The following is a 19463-nucleotide window of genomic DNA, read 5'->3' as shown; positions in this document are numbered from 1 at the left end:
GATTTAATATACCAGGAAATAATTTTCTTGAAGGTAGTCATTCCTTAAGTAGCTATGATTTCTTTGAACAGAAGGCCGCTTGACAGGCGAATTTAGATGGATTTGAAGTCATCCTTCAGCGTTAGTATTAACTTCCCAAAACAAGCCTTTTGAAGGTGGTATACAAGTTTTTTATTGAGGGGTGTGTTTATGAATATATGTTGGACCGTTTGTAGTGTCTGGCAAAATAAAATGAGGTGAGAAAAATAGTTTTGGAATCCATTCAAGGTGATATAATTCAATATTAAGAAAGATTTGGCAAAGTAATTTAGTAACCCTGAACAAGTAAGAATCCTGCTAAATGAAATTACATAAATTACATCTTTACTTACCTGCTGACATTTGTGGAGAGGTTGGCTGTATGGCATATAAATAGCTGAGTTCACAGTAGGTACCTACCAGTGTGGGCAAAGACCATTTGTTGTAACCTCAGCAGTACAGAATGAAATAGAGGAGGGTACTCTTTCCGCTGAGCTTTTTCCTTCTCATTACTCTCACTTTCTCCTCTACCATACCAACACCCCATTCCCCACCCACTAGCCCCTATTGTGGTTAAAGAAGCCATGCCCAGCTTTGCCTTGGCTGTGTTAGATTGGCTGGCAGATGGAGCCAAAAATAAATCTGCTTGTGGGGTTTTCAGGACTGTCAGACCATGAGCTACTTTAGGAAAAAAATGTTTTGGGTAGAAAGGTTAAATTGGTATCTGAGATTATATAAGTGTTTTGTATAAGTAGTTTTTATTTTAACTATACAAGTAATACCTTTTCTCTCTTGTTACTAATTTTCAAGTTTGCAAGTAGTGCTTGTAATTGAAGATGCAAACAATACAAAATATGTAAATACCCCCAGTCCCATTATCCTTTTCAAGGATAATTACTGTTAATAGTTTGTGTATAACCCCAGATACACTGGACCTTTTTATATTATTGTTCTGCAGCTTGCTTTTTTTCACTTAACAATGTATCTTGGTGGCCTTTCTGTGTCAGTAACTTTCAGGAGGGCTGTATAGTAAGTATATCATAGGAAGGAACAGCTATGATTTATTTAACCTATGATGGATACGGATAAGATCTTCCCCATTGCAGACTATGCCAGACAGTTTCTGGAGGGCTAGAGAAAGGAGGTCGGTACTTTAACTTTTCCCGTATAAGATTAACCACTTATTAACCTTTTTTAAAATGCCAGACACAGTGCTAAGTTCTTTACATACATCATATAAACTTTGCAACAACCTGTGTTGTAGGTGTTACACCCCTTCCCAGAGCAGGGAAAAAAAATTGAAGCTCACTTTCCCAAGATCTCACAGCTTATGATGGAAGAACAAGGATTAAAAACCAAAGCCTGTCTTATCACAAAACCTTGCTTCTTTTCCACTTCTCATTTCTTGTTTTAAATATATTATTAGCAAGTAAAATGTTTTGTTTTGTTTTGTTTTGTTTTCTGCCAGTGATGTTAGAATTAGTTTGAATATAATTTTTGTGTTCTATTTAAAATTCATTTCTTGTTTATTTGTAGTTCTGTAGTTTTACTTTCTATTGCTTTTCATGCATAGCACTATTCTGCATAGATTTGAAATACGGCAATGTGAAGTGGCCCCTATGACTCATTTTACCTCCTGTTCTAGTTTGTGAGCTAGAGAGTAGTTGATTTAAATGTCCATGTAGCAGTATTCAAAGCTGAGAGAAATGTCTAGTAATATTTCTTAAGCTTCTGACATCTGTGCTGTAAAACTTACCTCGTGTGTTGCTTTGCCCTCCCCCGGGCTATGGCACTCTAAGGTAGTGAGAGCAAGAGGGAGTCTCTCCCCAGGCAGGGGAAGGTGCCAGGCCTCTTACCTAGCCAGCTGGGTGAGAGGGAGGTTTTCCCTCTCAGTGAGGAATGGCGTTGACACTTCCCCCTCCCCCTACCTCTTTGGCTTCTGGAAGGTAAAGAGGTAAATACATGGGAGAATGAGTGTTGCTTTCCTACCTCCGGGCCTTCTGCTCAGGGCAGTGAAAGCACTGCTCTGTACTGTACTCAATGTCCTGAAACTCTTCTGCTTGTAACTGTATTGGAGTGACGTGGGGAGGAAGGAATCTTGAACATTTGGTTATAGAGTAGTGAATCTTAACTTTTTGAGAATCCTGGACTGCTATGAGGATTTGTTAAAAACTACTCACTGTATTGCCTTTGCACTTACAATCTGAAGTAAACCATCTTGACACGCTATTTTAGGGTCTTTCTCTGATATTTAGGCTTTCTTCCCCTTCCTCAGTTGAAAGCTGCCTGAAGGTGGGGACCATCTTTTTGCTGCTTTTACCCTCCTTCCTGCACCAAGCTCAGTCTGACAGGGAGTAGCACTGATTGGCTTATCACTCTTCAGGTGATAAGTGAACACTTTATGTTAGAGTGTTGACTGTAGAAAGCTTTGAACTCAGGTGGAAAGGATTAGTTACACAGATCGAAGACAGACATTTTACAACCAAGGATGTGTGAATAATTTTCGGCGAGATACAACAGTAACTGACCAAGCTTAGGTAGATTTTCCTCTGAGTTGATTTTACTTACTGGTATTTATACTTGGGTTCACTTGCCTCGTCATAGATAACCAAGCTTTGATATAAGAAGATATTTTAATTGTAAGATTTGTTAGGGAAAAAAAAGCAGATAGTATACATATGACCCATCTGATGCTGTGTGAAGAGTGGCATCTTTGATAATAAGATTGACACATGAATTCTTACTCTTTCTGCCCTGCTCAGCTGAAATGCCAGGAGAAGGAGGGAAAGCCTGGCCTCCTGCCAGTGCAGCCTCAGTGACCTTGTTAAGTAGCCACTCCTATCCTATTTGCTTCCTCAGTGTTTCTCTGTAGGGGCAGCAAAGAGGGAAAAAGGAAGGGCCTGACTTTTTGCTTCTCTGGTGGTAAAAAACTGCTTTCTCTCAGAATTAGCAAGTCAAGAAACAAATGTCAAAGATTACTGGCCCAAGTTGCCATGACAAAGCTAGAAGATGGATAATTATTCATTTTTATATTATTTATTCTCATGTTCCGATTCTTTAGTGCTAATCTTATTGTGACTGTTACCTGCTATTGATTATGCTTCTATAAATTAGTGTATTTCCCACACATATAGGAAGAAAAAAAATGGATGAATCTAAGATGATAATTTAGAATATGCTGTGTAAATCTGATTACTATTTTAATATTGGGCAGTCATCTCTCAGAAAAGAAGTTGAGTGGGTTTAGCTCTTTCCCAACTGAATTGAGCTCTCTTTTCATTTAGATTATCAGTTTAATATCAGCTTTCGCATGGAGATCATTTGTCATCCCCAGATACTTTACAGGGAACTTTTCCAGTTTTTTACTTTTCTACTCCTCATGTTTTTGTTACCTTCCTCATAAAAACAAAACAACATCCTGCTACTACTTAGGAATGATACAAGCCTAATTTCAGTGGAAGATTCATCTGCAAAATGTTATTACACAATTGGGAATACACATGCAGAGAGTACCCTTAGCGTGAGGAGCTGACAGCTTCAAATGGAAAGCTTTATATTTAAATGAATTGCTTTGTGATTTTGATGTTTTTTAGGAAATAAAAATCTGCAAGTCCTAGTTGATAAGAAAATAGAATTGCAAAGAAATAGATTATATTTGTTGCCTAGAAAACTGCTATCCTTAGAGCTTATCTATTTCTGAAATTTTGATGACTATCATTTTGATACAAACACAGACTGTGACATAATTATGTTGGAGTACTGGACGAGATAGGAGGTGGAACGAGAGGGATGGAAGAGTTTAGTTCTCTGATAGCATGACAGAAGCTCAATAAACAGCTCATAAAATTTGATGACCAAGAAATAGTCATATAAGCACATTATGCAGGAGAATTGAGGTCAGTACTGGAGGAAATATCTGTAAGATTTGAGGATACTTGCCTCTGGGAAGGGAGACTAGAAATCAGGGAAGGGGGGTTAGTGGAGTTCTTTTTTTTATCATAAACCACCTCATTCTTCATTTTATTTTATAAACTTAGGTACATGTATTACTATTACATGCTGGTATTTCACAGAATTGACTGGGAAATGCATCTTTATAGAATTGGTTAAAATAATAAGGTACATGAAGGGCAGAGACCTTGTCTTATATATTTATCCCCTGTCCCTAGTGTCCAGGATAGACCTGACACAGAGTGGGAGTTGGATAAATATTTATTGAATGAATGAAGCAGTTGCAGAGATGAAATTTCTGGAGAATGAATGAGATTAGAATCTTCAGGATAGAAGGCAAATGGTCTTCACTGAGCTGTAAGCTCTATAGAGCAGAGTCTTGCTTGCTTTTTGCTGTGTCTTGTACATAGGTGTCTGCTACAGAGCACATACTCAATAAATGCTTTAAAATAAGCCATTCAAGCATTACAGCTCCGAGAGTGAGAAGGAAGGGGACTTCCCCCAGCTGTGTCTTGTTGCATCTATCCAGTTGTAGTGTGCTGTTTGCCTCACTTGATTGATTCCTTTACTAGGCATAAAATCAGTTATTCAATTGCACGAAGTCTTTATATATTCGGTAAACTTTTTTAGTGAGGCTTTCTATGAACAAAACTTGGCATTAGCATATTTATAACTGCTGAGGTTATAAATATGAATAAGTCTCAGTCTCTAACTCCAAAGAAAATGTAGTCTAGAGGGGAATATCAAATTTATCTATATTTAACTATTATATACAAAACATGAGGCCTAAGCAGCTTGTGTGGGAGAAAGGAAGGTGTAATTAAATCTCACAGGGGCAGCGGGGTTGGGGTAGTGGGAGGGTAGAGAGACTGATAGAAGTGTAGACTAGAGAAGGGAGAGGATGAATCAGGAAGGCTTCCTTTCCTTCCTTCCCCCCATCCCTTCCTTTATTGTCCATAACTCTTATTTCCTTTCTGCCTTCCTTTGTTTCTGCATTTACTTACTGCCTGCTATGAGCCAGGAAACTCCGTGCTAGAATATGAAAAGATAAATTAAGGAACTTATGGTCTGACGGTTGGAGAGACAGACATGTAACCAAAAAATTACAGTATGATGAGTGCAAGGAAAGAGTTCTGGCAAAAAATTAAGGAGTTAGGCAATGTCTCACAGGCAAATCAGCAGCCTTGGTTTGAACAGAAGTGTTAATTATAACACCATTTCTTGAATTGCTTTGTCCCAGGCATTGTGCTGTGAGCATTTTCATACATTTAATCTCTTTTTTCCCTTTTTAAAAATTTTATTTTTATTTTATTGAAGTATAGTCAGTTTACAATGTCGTGTTAATTTCTGGTGTACCGCATAGTAATTCATTTATATATATATTCCTTTTCATATTCTTTTTCATTATAAGCCATTATAAGGTATTGAATATAGTTCCCCATGCTATACAGTATGACGTTGTGTATCTGTTTTATATATAGTAGTTAGTATCTACAAACCCCAGACTCCAAGTTTATCTCTTCTCACTCCTTTTCCCCTCTGGTAACCATGGTTTGTTTTTTAAGTCTGTGAGTCTGACTCCGTTTTGTAAGTAAGTTCCTTTGTGTCCTCTCACCTTTTTTTTTTTTTTTTTTTAAAGATTTCACATGTAAGTGATATCAAATGGTATTTTTCTTTCTCTTTCTGGCTTTCTTTACTTTTTATGACTATGTCCAGATCTATTCATGTTGCTGCAAATGGCATTATTTTATTCTTTTTTATGGCTGAGTAATCTTCCATTGTATAAATATACCGCAACTTCTTTATCCAGTCATCTGTTGATGGACATTTAGGTTGTTTCCATGTCTTGGCTGTTATAAATAGTACTGCTATGAACATTGGGGTGCATGTGTCTTTTTGAGTTAGAATTTCCTCTGGATATATACCCAGGAGTGGGATTGCTGGGTCATATGGTAAATCTATTTTTGATTTTTTAAAGAATCTCCATAGTGTTTTCCAGAATGTCTGCACCAGTTACATTCCCACCAACAGTGTAGGAGGGTTCCCTTTTCTCCATAGCCTGTCCAGCATTTATCATTTGTGGGCTTTTAAAAGATGGCCATTCTGACTGGTGTGAGGTACTCCCTCAATGTAGTTTTGATTTACATTTCTCTGATAATTAGCAATATTGAGCATTTTTTTCATGTGCCTGTTGGCTATTTGTGTGTCTTCATTGGAGAAATGTTTGTCTAGGTTTTCTGCCCATTTTTTGATTGGGTTCTTTGATTTTTTTGTTGTATTGTGTGAGCTGATTGTATATTCTGGAGATTAAGCCTTTGTCAGTCGCATCATTTGCAAATATTTTCTCCCACTCCATAGGTTGTCTTTTTGTTTTACTTATGGTTACCTTTGCTGTGCAAAAGCTTATAAGTTTAACTGGGTTCCTTTTGTTCATTTTTGCTTTTATTTCTATTACCTTGGTAGACTGCCCTAGGAGAACATTGCTAAGATTTATGTCAGAGAATGTTTTGCCTATGTTCTCTTTTAAGAAGTTTATGGTATCTTGTCTTATGTTTAAGTCTTTAAGCCATTTTGAGTTTATTTTTGTGTATGATGTGAGGTAGTGTTCTAATTTAATTGATTTTCATGCGGCTGTCCAGCTTTCCCAACACCACTTGTCAAATAGACTGTCTTTTCTCCATTGTATATTCTTGCCTCTTTTGTCAAAGATTAATTGACCATAGGTGTGTGGGTTTATTTCTGGGCTCTCTATTCTGTTCCTTGATCCATATGTTTGTTTTTGTGCCAGTATCACACTGTTTTGATTACTCTAGTTCTGTGGTATTGTCTGAAGTCTGGGAGGGTTATTCCTCCAGCTTCATTCTTTTTCTTCAGTATTTGGCAATTCTGAGTCTTTTGTGATCCCATATGAATTTTAGGATTATTTGTTCTAGTTCTTTGAAAAATGTCCTGAGCATACATTTAATTTTAATAATAATCCTCAGAACAGCTCTGTGAAGTAATGTAAGTAGATATTACTGTTCCCACTTTAGAGATGAGGAGCACATGTGATTTGTTAAATGACTTGACAAAGATCACATATTAGTAAATGACTGAACTGTATGTCTGACTCCAGGGTTCATTCTACTCAAGAAACAACCAGAGGGATCTTTATATACTGCTGGCAGAATTGTAAAATGATGCAGCCACTTTGGAAAATATTTTGGCAATTTATTAAAAGGTTGAATAGAGGTACATATGACCCAGCAGTTCTACTAAGAAATGAAAACAAATATCTACACAAAAACAAATGCCATAACAGCATTATTCATAATAAGACTGAAATGTCCATCAGTTGATGGATAAACAAAATGTGGTTATTTATACACTGGACTATTATTTAGTCATAAAAAGGAAGTGATGTATGCTATAACATGGATGAACTTGGCAAAAATCAAGCTAGGTGAAAAGAAGCAGTTACAAAGACCACATACAACATTATGATTCCACTTATATGAAATGTCCAGAATAGGCATATATTTAAGTTAGATAAGTGGTTGTCAGGGGCTCATGGAAGGGGAAAATGAAGTAATGGCCTTTGGGTTTCTCTTTAGGGTAATAAAAATGTTCTAAAATTGATTGTGGACCCCCCCAAAATTAAAAAAAAATTCCTTAATGGGGAGGTTATAGCTCAAGTGGTAGAGGGCATGCTTAGCATACAAAAGGTTCTGGGTTCAATCCCCAGTACCCTCTCTAAAATTAAATAAATAAGTAAACCTAATCCCTCCCATTTTTTTAAATTAAAAAAATTAAAAATTTATTGTGATAGTGGTCACACAACTTTGTGAATGTACTTAAAAATTAATTTTACATTTTAAATTGATGAATTATATGGTGAATGAATTGTATCTCAACAAAGTTGTTTAAAATAAAACATCCCAAGACTCTGAAATTGAATTTTCTGAGTTAGAAGTATCAAAAAGACCTTACTGTAACAGTAAATAATTGGGTGATCATCACTTACAGAGTAAGAGTGACTTTTTTTCTCGTATGTTTTTTTATCAACATTTATTTCACATTAATAATGTCTTCAAGTGTGTTAGCTAATAGTGTTGTGTAGATTTTAAGTAGGATTTCTAAAAATGGTGCCATCTGTTTTTATTTTTGGTTTTTTTCTTTTTTTGAGGGGGGGGGAGATTTATTTATTTGTTTGTTTTTTAAGAGGATGTACTGGAGATTGAACCGAGGACCTCCTGCATGCTAAGCATGCACACTAAGTACCATATGAGCTATATCCTCCCCTGTGCCGTCTGTTTTATAAGTTCATTTGGAGAAAGCTTGAAACATTGAGGATAGATAAGTAAATAAGGTTGGATTTTTATCAGTTGGATGATACTTGAATCTTTGGAGCAGATATATGGAAATTGTTAGTTGGTTTTGAAGACTCAGAACCTTCTTGGCACATTTCTTTGCAGCTGTGCCATAGACTCTGCTATCCAGGCAGCAGTTGTGAAGGCTACTGCAAGTGATGTGATTAAAACCCAGAGAGATCATGTTCCAGAATTTAGTAAACTTCAGGCCAACTATTGGATAAGGCTCAATATGTTTTTGTGTCCTGCTATAAAATCAGGCACTTAAAAAATTCTTTCTGCTAGAGTGAAAGGAAAAGAGGCCTGAAAAAACAGTAAATGGGAATAGAACCAGAAAGTTAGACTTAAGTGTTGTGTCTCTTTTAGACAGTAATTACAGTGCCAGTTGCTTTAAAAGTACAGGCAGATTTCCTGGGTCTGGATTTTAAAAATGTCTATTGTCTTCGTGTAGAATGAACAAAAATGTAAATATTTAGTTTTCTTTTTTTTAAATAGTATTGAGTTCAAATGCTTTTTAGTATCTATATCAACTATTTGGATCATGGTGGCTGGCAGGCTAATTAAGTTTTTGAAAGACTGATTTGGAAGGGTTGTTAATACCTTAGAAAATGGAACCAGATTTCAGAACAATGAATTAAATTGTATAGAATACCCACTATGTGCAAGGGCCTATCCCATTGTCCGAAAGGATCTAAACAGCAGTGTGAGACCTAGTATCTTTTATCCAAATTGTACAGTTTCTTTGTAAGAACTTGTACATCTATCTGCCACAATGTATGACTGAATTCTGCTTTGCTAGCCTGTCTTTGAATTATCAAGGAGATCCTGTCTGAGACATGGCTTCCATTTTGGTCCACATGTGACCCCAAGTTAACCACTTGGCCTCCTTGGAATGTATGAACAATAGTTGTTCCAAGCCTTGATCATCATCTTGTATACTTAATTGGTGTATAAGAAGTTCTGGTTAAATCACTGAGGCATGAGGTTTTGTCCTACTTGCCCAGGGTTGTCCTTGAGCCAGCCCAGGTCAGTGATTCTATATTTCTACTCCCAATTCTCTGTATGTGTTTGAGGGAGGATGGGGTGGAGAGGAGGGAGACGTCGCCTTTGAGGAATTTCATGAACAAGCCAGGCAAGTGCTCATAGGTTGGTCTCAACTGCCTTCTCCAAGGTACTTTTTTCAGAAGCCATTACAGATTTGGACTGGAGCTTAATAACAACATGAATGGAGTAAAAATATCCCTGCCTAAACTTGGGCTAACAATTGAATCTTAGCAGAGTAGAGCATCTTCTTAATAGTTGCCACCAAGATCATTTTGCGGATAGAAGCTCAAAGGAGAGAGAAGGTAATGGATAGTTCACCTCAAGAATCCTGGGGTCATGGGGTAATGTTGGAATCCTCTGCCTTTTTTTCTTAAGTCTGTTTGTCCCATTTGGTCTAGTATTCCTAGAGATACTGGGAGCTCACTTGGAACTAGGCTCTTTTTTTAATGGGCATCATAGAAAATCAGAAAATAAAGATGAGCAAAAATAATTTAAAAAATTTCTTCCTGTCACCCAGGGATTACCATTGTTAGTATCATAGTGTATATTCTTCTAAATGTTTCCTTCACATATCTATGTACATGTATGTGTACTTACTTAGCTATCATGAAATCATACTATTCATATTCCTCCTTACCCTTTTTAAACATTTTATTTCAGTAAGTTTTTATCTCTTCTAATTTTACCATATTCATATTTCTCCAGTTCTCTCCCCAAAATCCTTTTAAACTTGTTTATTTAAACTAATATACAGTCTGGCATGCACATGGTATTTGATTATTTCCTTTAATCTCTTTTAATCTAGCACAGTTTCTGTCTTTTTCCTTTTAGAATAATAATTACACTGACTTACTGAGAACTTCTGCAGAACCAACTTTTGGATGATCTGATTGCTTCCTTGTGATGTCATTTGTTCTTCTATCCCTGTATTTCCTGTAAACTAGAAATTATATCCAATAGTTTTATGGAGCCACGCATTCTTTGCTTGAATGCCAGAGGTTAAGTCTGAATTTCACAGTGTGTCATATTAGACATCATATCTGGTTGCCCCACTGTTAATAATGCTAAAATTGGCCGTTGGATTAAGATGATGGGAGTTTGGTCTCTTAACAGTGTGGTTAGGTTCTCCTTGCAACTGCAAATAACCTGTTACACACCCCCATCAGCCATTCATCTAATGATTTTAGCCTGTTTGATAACCGTTGCCTGAATCAGCAGTTTTCTGGGGTTGGCAAAATGGTTTTCTAATTCTGAAATTTCTATATGTATTAGCTGGCATTCTTCTACAATGTAGAATTAGGTAGAACTAGGGCTTTCAGTTACCTTAAAAGGTAGGATAAATGCATGATTTTTTGGTTTTAATGACCAAGTTTTGAAATGAGAGGTTGTTTTAATAGACACCTTAAGAAGTGATAGTTGAGATTTTACTTTTCCCTTTTTAAAAAGTTACCGTTAAGGGGCTCCCAGATTTTCGTTGATACGATGTGTTTTGGTCAGCTACAGTCTTACCTTTCTTTTCTTGCTTAAACTGGTAGAACTTTGGCCAGTGGGAGCTGTTGCTCTTGGTCCTGTAGAACAGGTATCAGAAAGCATCAGGTTGGTGCTGTTGTTCTCCCCACTGTCCCATTTTGTAGCTTAAAACTTTCACTTTTAAACCCTCAAATCTTTGTTTCTGAGGTGACAGGCTGCTAGCTGTTGAGTTCAGGAAATGCTTCACTTTTCCACTTCGTACTTCACTTTACAATGCAAACCCCCATCTCAGATGTGCACATTGAGAAATAATTCTAACGGTGCTCAAGAAGCCACACTTCCATGACAGCTTTAAGAGCCTCACCACTTTTAAAGAGATGTGCACATTTTGCCCAAGTATCTGTAATTCGGTTTTGTGGTTTAATGCCTCTTGTTTTTTATACCTAGATTTCAAGGAATATGCATATATCTCAAAGTGTTTTTCTTCTGATGTTTATATAAAAAGATTGTATGTTTATGTTTCACAAACTCAATACAAGTGGTTGTTTTTTTTTTTTTTTTAACAAAGCAATATGCCAAAGTCCAGTTACATTCCAGCTATCCTTGAGAGAGCTTGTCATTTGGAAAACAATGCTGCCTGTCAACAAAGGGGATGTGAGTTCTGGATGAGCCTGGCACTAAGAGGCCATATCGCTGCATATAAAGAACTGTTCATGGTATTGTCTGACAATGTTTTAAGTATATTGCATACTAGCATGATAATTTGCTATGGAGTTTGTTTACTGTGTTCTAGTTTCCTTTTAGGAAAGAAGTGGTAGGAGATACAATCAGAAACGTGTAGGATAGCCAGGTCATGTGATACCTTGTAGACCAAGGAGTTAAGGATTGGATTTTATTTTGAGTGAGAGAAGGAACCAAGGTTTTAAGTGGAAGAGTGTCATAATCCATCTGAACCTTTAAAAGGGTCATTCATGCTACTACGTGGAGAACAGACTGGGGAGGAGGTAGGGAAAGTTCACGGGGAAGAGTGGAACTAAGGACACTAGTTAGGAAACTATTACATCAGTCCAGGCTTTGGCTTGGGTAGCAGCAGTGGAAATGATGCTATGTAGTTAAATTTCAGGCATATTTTAAAAGTAGAGCCAGCAGGATTTGCCAACTCATCAGCTGTGGGATGTGAGTGAAAGGGAGGAGTTGAGGAAGATGCAAAAGGTTTTGGCTGGAGTAGCTGGCAAATAGTTCTGCCATTTACTGAAACTGGAGGTAGGTTTAGAGGAGAAGATCAGAAGCTCAGTTTTGGACGTGCTGTGTTTGAGATGCTGCTTAGATATCTAAACAATATTGAATAGGTAGCAGAATATACAAATCTGGGTTTCTTTGGGGTGGGAGGTGGGGGAGTCAGGGCTTGGAGATAAAAATTTTGGAGTCATCAGCCATGGGACTTGTTGGAATCCCTAAAGGAGTGAATATAGATAGAAAAGAGAAGTCTGAGGTCTAATCCTTGGGATGTTCCAACCTTTGGAAATTGGGGAGATGAGAATCCAGCAAATAGACTGAGAAATTGCAGTCAGGGATATAGGAAGTTTTCCTGAGGCCAACTGAAGAAAAGCATTTCCACAAGAGTGAAGTCAGCTGGGCCAAATGGTCCCAGTAGGTCAAGAAAGACAAGGATTCAGAATTGACTGTTGGATTTTGCAGTGTAGTGGTCTCTGGAAACGTGACAGTGTCTCTGCTTTACCTCTCTACCTTCCTCTGAGGACTAAAGACTCTAGCTGATATTCATGGCAGTTGCTCTGAAACTTCTCCACTTCCCCCACTGTTTCAAACTCGACCTCTTTGTGTTCCCTAATTCTAAACTTTGGGCTTCACACCCTGACTTGAGTCCTCACTTCTGTTCTCTTCCCTTGATTTCACATATTTGCCTGACTCTTCCTAGAATGTTACTCGTCTCTTTCCCCCTATAATGCTTCTTATCTAGTTTGTTACTCTGGACCCAGTATCTTCTGCTAGCCAAAGTAGGGTTTGTAATCGTTTAGATGTGTGTCATGGACTCCTTTGGTAATCACGTTTTGCTTTTTTTCCCCTTCTGTTTTATGAGGGGGAGGTAATTGGGTTTATTTACTTATTTATATTTGGAGGAGGTACTGGGGATTGAACCCAGGACTTCGTGCATGCTAAGCATGCGCTCTACTGCTTGAGCTATACCCTCCCCCCTCCTTTGGTAATTGGATGAAGTTTATAGGCCCCTTTCTAGGAGAATATTTTTAATTGGATAAAATAAAACACATGAGATTATAAAGGAAAACACGGTAGTTATCAAAGTATTAAAAACTAATTTGTGATAAAAATATATTTGAATCCTTATTAACGCATTAAATAACACATTCTAGCAGTGGGCCTAATGCTGTTGTAAATTCAAAGTAGTGATAAGTATAAATGATATTTCAGTATATCTGAAATATCAGCAGCAACTGTATTATATGAAAATATATGTGGTTTTTATTAGGGACAAAGTCACAGGTCCTGTCAGTCCTAATGTGATTTGTTCCTATGTTCATAATAGAGTGGAGTTTTACATTTCAGTTTCAAGTGAAGGAAAATAAAGTTAAAATTTTATTGTTCATGTAAGTCTTGGGTCCCAGGTTAAGAAGCTAAATAGGTGAGAGCTGTCGTGCTGGTGTGAGCAGAGCACTGAGCGCTCCCTTGCCAGGTAGAAGAACAAGCTTTGTCTGCAGGGAAGCATACTGCCACCTTCTTCACAGAGGAGGGGTCAGACATGGACTTTATGGCATGAGTTAGAGCGCCAGGGTAGGTTCTCGAGCAGGAATAATAACTTTATAAAGTGTATTTTGAAAAAAATCAGAAAACTCATGGTAAACACTGTCATTTAATGTAGAATGTTTGGCTAGATTCTTTTAAGTTTCAAAAATTGGCCCCCTTATTTTAGTATGAAAAGTTTCTTCTTTTGCAGCTGTGTACTCCTTTCTCTGATTACCTTATTCAGAGTTGCCTTGAGACCTGTATTTTATTCTTTAGGAGTTCAGTTTGGGTGATCTTGTCTATATCCTTTGTCTTGTGGGTTGGGGACAGCTCGAGAGGGAAGTAGTGCTTGTGTCCATTCATTCACCTCTAGGATGGTTCTGCATTGTTTTCCAGCAAAAGGCTTGTCCCTTAGTGCCAAAGGAGTGAATTTTGATATTCAGGGGAAAAGGTAAAAGAGAAGCCCAGCCCAGCCCATTGAAAAATTGGGTTGTATGTTTTCTTACTGTTGAGTTTTAAGAGTTCTATGAATACTTTTGGATGCCAGTCCTTTATCAGATATACATTTTGCAAATATTTCCTACTAGTCTGTGGCTTTGTCTTCATTATTTTTAACAGTGTCTTTCATAGGGCAGTTTTAAATTTTAATAAGAAGTCCATCTTACCAATTTTTTTTCTCTCATGGATGGTGCTTTGGTTTTAGATCTAAAACTCATTGTCAAAACAGTCACTTAGATTTTTTTTCCTTTTATCTTTTAGAAGTTTTATAGTTTTGCATTTTACATTTAGTTCTATGATGTGTTTTGAGTTCATTTTCGTGAAAGTTGTATGGTCAGTGTCTAGGTTCTTTTTTTTTTTTTGGTATGTGGCTATCTGTTTATTTATTTTTAATGCTCTCTTTTGGAAGAGATTTTTAAGTTGCTGAATAATGTCTCTCAACCTTCATTTTTCCAGCCCTCATGGAATCCAAGTTTTTGACAATGGTCCCAAATGGTGGTCCCCCCATAGTCACTAGATGGTAGTATGTGAACTGTTGGAAGCACAGTTTTCATTTTTCTTTAATTGTATCCAGTAGAAACACATATAACATGATATGTTAAATAAAAGGGTTTTGTATAAGAGTAAGATAAATGTCAGTTTTGGTACCTCTTTGGAAACCTATCTAATGTATGCTTAAAATCATCAGCTCTTAGGGTTCTTTTCACCAGTCTAACTTTATTATTATATGATATTAGATTAATAGGAGACTGAAAGTATAATTTTTACTAACTCCTTGAAAAACATCTTCAATATTTTTGACACAGCAGTTTACGTTGTGATTTGATTTGCCATTCTACTATCCTAGGAGATTTTAGTATTTAAGGACATTGTTGTATATATATTCTTTCTTCCAAATCATGGTTGTTGAATATGTTAAATGCTGTTAACTGATATCAGTATCAGCAAGAACTCTATGGTTTATATTATGATTATCCATAATTATACCTTTTTGACAACTATACCTTCCCCCTCCTCATCCTTCCTAGAATTGTCATCCAGCAAGTTTTTCACTTGCTAAGCTTATTAGTAAGTTTATTTCTGAAACATAGAAATTGATAATAAATATTAGCAAATGCTTTTTCATCATTTTAATGTGATCAAACTTTTAAAAATTGTTTTTTGATCTAATACTTTGTTGATAAATTTTCTTTGATTGAGTTAGTTTAGGAATCAGGCTTTCCTTAGGCAAACATGAATGGTTTATGGTGACACATTATGTTACATGTGTTGTCACTATACTCTGTGTGTGTATATATATTGTATGCTGCAATTTTATTTATTATTTTTATTCTTGTTTGAGATTAATGTTTTCTCATTTTAATGCTTTTTATATTTTATAATCAATATTATATAAAATGAATTGTAGACAGTTTACACTGGGAAGTTAGGAATAGTCACTGTCACTGGGATTATTTCTGTACATTTAAAGAAAATAACTGGTAATAAATCTATCTAGTAAGGAATTTTTAATCCTTTGTAATTTTTAATAAATTTCTCTGCTATTGCCAATTTCATTATTTCTCATTTTCTTTTTATGAATGTACAAGAGTAATATATGATAAAAACCTATCTTTAAACAAGTCTAAAACAGTTATTTCAGTAAGTGTAAAATAAAAATTTTTAGTATTAAAATGTGTCAAAGTTTGGTTGGCTGCATTCTTTCTGAATGGCGCATGGAATGATTGGACATCTGAATTGATAGCATTATAAATTTTACCAAATATGGTGTTTGTCAGTATAATGTCCACAGGAGTGGTGGTGGAATGTCTTCTTAGGTTCAACTAAACATTTATACATTTAGACTGGTAAAATCATCGTAGGTCTTCCTGGGCAACACTTTGTTAGAAGGATATAGGACAGAAACTATAATTTGTCAGTACGACAGTGGGAGTCCTTGCAGCAGTTCATTCTTTCTGAAGTGCTGCCCTCACAGCTTCAGAGAGAAGCTCATAGGTTCAGAGAGAGGAAATCCACACGGAGTGGTGTGGAGAACTCCGTGGGCATAGTTTCCAGGGTCCTCTGCAAAGGACTTGCCTAACTAATTACATGTCACCACGCTCTGAGAAGCTCAAAAACATGGCTTCCTACTAAGTGTTTATTGTACTTCCAGTCTAGATGCAGTTTACTGATTTGGTCATTTCTTTTGTAAGCAACATTACCAGGTAACAGAGGTGGCATGCTGTCTTAATCAGGTTAACAGGGATTAACCTAAGGTCAAGTTCTCAGCAAAGAAGGGGTTTTGCTCATCTTTGGTCCACACTCATGCGTGCTCATTTTTCATTTATGGCTTCTTGTTTTAGTACCATCTTTTAGAAGGTTTTTCTTACTCCAAGTTTAGTTTTTAAATCTACATTTTCTTTTAAAATCAGTTTTATTTTTTACATTCACACAGATCTTTGAGCTACCATCTTCTGTATGGTGAGGTAGGAGCTAAAGCTTTTTTTCAAATGGCTAATCAGTTGTTCTAATCATTTATTGAATAGTTATTTATTTTCCTGTTGTTTAGAAATGTCATTATTAGAGGAGTTATTAGGAGATCTTCAAATTAACAAACGGTTGGTTATATTAAAAATGTGCACTTTCTAAAGTAATAAAAACCTATTTATAATCTTGTGAATGTGTATTAGATTTTGTTATTTGTATACTGAGAATTTATAAGGTCAGTTATTTTCTCAGGGAAGGTATGTGTAGTCTGAAAAGTAGTATAATTTTTTTCTTAAAAGGAGTTTGCCTTAATGAAGGCTGTTGTGCTTATTTAGGTGGCCCTACTCTGAAAACTAACCACTCCATGTACTGGAAAGTACTGAATTAGGAGTTTGAATAATGGGGTGTGGTTTCAGACCTGCCATTTCACTGACTGCTGTTTTGTGCAAGTCAGCCTCTCCTGTGTTTTGTTTTGCTCAGTTAAACTGCACCAATAACAATCCCCATCCTTCCTACTTCCGAGAATTGTTGAGGATTCGATGAGATAATGGATATAAAGGCACTTTTAATTGGTAAAGCAGTTTAAATGTAAGGAATTATTGCATCTTAATTTTTCCTCCCTTTCTCTTGTAGGTAGTGTTGGTGCTTCTTTTCAGTGCCAGTCCATCCATCACGACCACATTTGTCATGATGACAGTGACAAGGTGAGGTCCGTGTTGATGTCTACAATGGTGAAAATGCATGCTGCCCTTATGTTGCTGAATTCACTTGCCTAACTCTGGACGGAGGGCGAGGAGAGTGTGACTTGGGGAGCACAATGTTGTGATGGCAGAGGGCCTTGCTGGTTTGTGTGCCAGATTATTAGACTGCTCCAGAAAACTTGAGGATAATTTCTCAGGATGTGGGCTGGACTCCTAATAAACCTTCCATTTCCTTGCCCCCATCCCTTTCTCTGTCACCATGCTTCCTCTTTTCCTGCACAGCCTGGATGGATTATCTTAATATATGAACAGGCGCTCCCAAAGCTGATAAGTATCTCAGCAATTTCTGTTTCTAATTTGAAATATCTTAAACATTCTGATTTGGTTTGTTTCTGTAGTAGATTGTATTGTAGTTTCTTCTCATACTTACTTTTTTTGGCTCTGTTTCCAAAGCTTGATCTAAATGTTGAGGATTGAGCATGGAACCTGTCTGATTCATGCAAAAGAAACGTGCATTGGGCCTGTTTTGTTTTTAAAATCAGGTCCTAACTTTTGGTAGTTTTGTTTCATTTTGGTATTTTGTTTCTGTTCTTTTTATCTCTAAAGAAACTGGTCTTTGAGGGGCTTTCCAGTACACATCAGTACCCTTGATGGCCCAACCCTTGCAGTAGTTACTAATGTGGGCTTGGTGTTTGGAACATCTGGCAGCTAATATTGGATGGGCTTAAATTTATTCTTTTCCATCATCAGTTTCCAGTGGTTTCCCTCCCATTTCCTGTGTCTCGTATGCAGGAATCTATCACTCCCTTGGTAGTTTCCCCAGGCAGACCAATCCAAGCGATCTTTTTCTCTGCTGTTTTAATCAAGATCCTCCTCCCTCATCCTTTTGGAGCTCAATCAAGAAGTTGGTTCATCATTGGGATTTTCCAAATGGCCTTCTTTGTTCGGTGTGCTGTTTTGTCTCTGAGCTTTGCTCAGTCAGATTTCAGTCTATTTACAGAGAAAGTGGTATGCTTTTAGCATTCCAGATTCTCTTTTATTATTAGAGTAATCCAGAGGGTTTAATTTTTAACTTCTTTTAGAAGCAAGCCACTGAAGGAGACTTCTAGACTATATAGTTAGCTCCATGAAATTAAGTGTACCAGATTTTAGAAATGAACATTTGAAAATAAGACTAGTGATAGAAGGGAAAGGTAAAATCACTTTAGGTCAGTAATATTATAAACAATTGCATTTCATAATTGTAAAGATGTTAGAAAGTTAAATTTTCTTTTCCCTGCTAAGTATAATATGCCTCTATTCATGTTTGTTTATGGTGGAGAAACCAGACTATGCTCTGTTCTGTCTCTAGGTTTAGCATCTAGAGATGAGATTTCTGTCCACCTCTGCCAGATATTTTTCATCTATTTTAAAATGGTTTTCCTCTTAATTTCTGAATCTTTGTATGACTGAATTTATGCTTTTAGGAGATGGGATCTTTCCTGAAATATATTGGGAGGGGGAAGAGAAATTTTAAGGGATTTTGTCACTTGATCAGCAGATCAGAGAACTCAGAAATTGCTTTCCTGTCTCTCCTGCCTACGAAGGATATACATATGATTGTTTCCCAGAGGGAAATGGAGAGAATGGATTAGGGTCTCTTGACTCTGTTTATAATTCAACTGGTTCAGTCAGCAAATAATATTTGTTGATTGGCAGCTATGTTTCTTGGCACTTCGGGAATACATCAGGATACAAAACAAAGATTACTGTTTTTTTATGACTATGTAGTCTAACTGGGGGAGGCAGACAATAAAAATAAACATAATACATAAATTTTATAGTATGTTACAGTAAGCACAGTAGGTTAAAGAAAATGTACAGCAGAGTAAGTGGGATGAGGACCACTAAGAGTTGGATGGTACAGATTACAGCTTTGAATAGGATCATTAGACATCATTCTGGGAGGCGAGTGGTGGATAGATAAGATAAGAATCAGACCTCTGTGTTTGCAGCAGTTTCTGACTTCTTTCTATGATAAATGGGTGTTGGTTTTGCAAAGCGTTAACAACCTGGGTGTGTGTGTTCTCTCTCCCTCCATCCCTCCCTCCCTCCCCCTCTCTCTGAGAAGTGAAGGGATTCTAGAGCACAGCTAATTCAACCTTCTTTTTAAAAATAAACTTGGAACCTGTAACCCTAGTGGGAGAAAAGACTTGTTCAGGAGTCA

The 19463-nt window shown here is 36.8% G+C and overlaps 1 protein-coding gene across 5 annotated transcripts in view; it reads left to right on the top strand.

The window, feature by feature from the left end:
• The window catches only part of RNF38 (ring finger protein 38), a 113087-nt gene that overhangs the window by 31830 nt on the left and 61794 nt on the right, over window positions 1-19463 (top strand). For all 5 annotated transcript variants that reach the window (XM_032477990.1, XM_032477989.1, XM_032477988.1 and 2 more), the window contains exon 2: window positions 17190-17260. In XM_032477990.1, coding sequence (XP_032333881.1) covers window positions 17190-17260 — 71 coding nt within the window. The remainder of the gene's footprint in view (window positions 1-17189; window positions 17261-19463) is intronic.

Source organism: Camelus ferus, chromosome 4 (genome assembly GCF_009834535.1).
Source record: "Camelus ferus isolate YT-003-E chromosome 4, BCGSAC_Cfer_1.0, whole genome shotgun sequence".
NCBI lineage: Eukaryota > Metazoa > Chordata > Mammalia > Artiodactyla > Camelidae > Camelus > Camelus ferus.
Note: the sequence above shows the minus strand (reverse complement) of the source record. Positions and strands in the feature narration are given on the sequence as shown.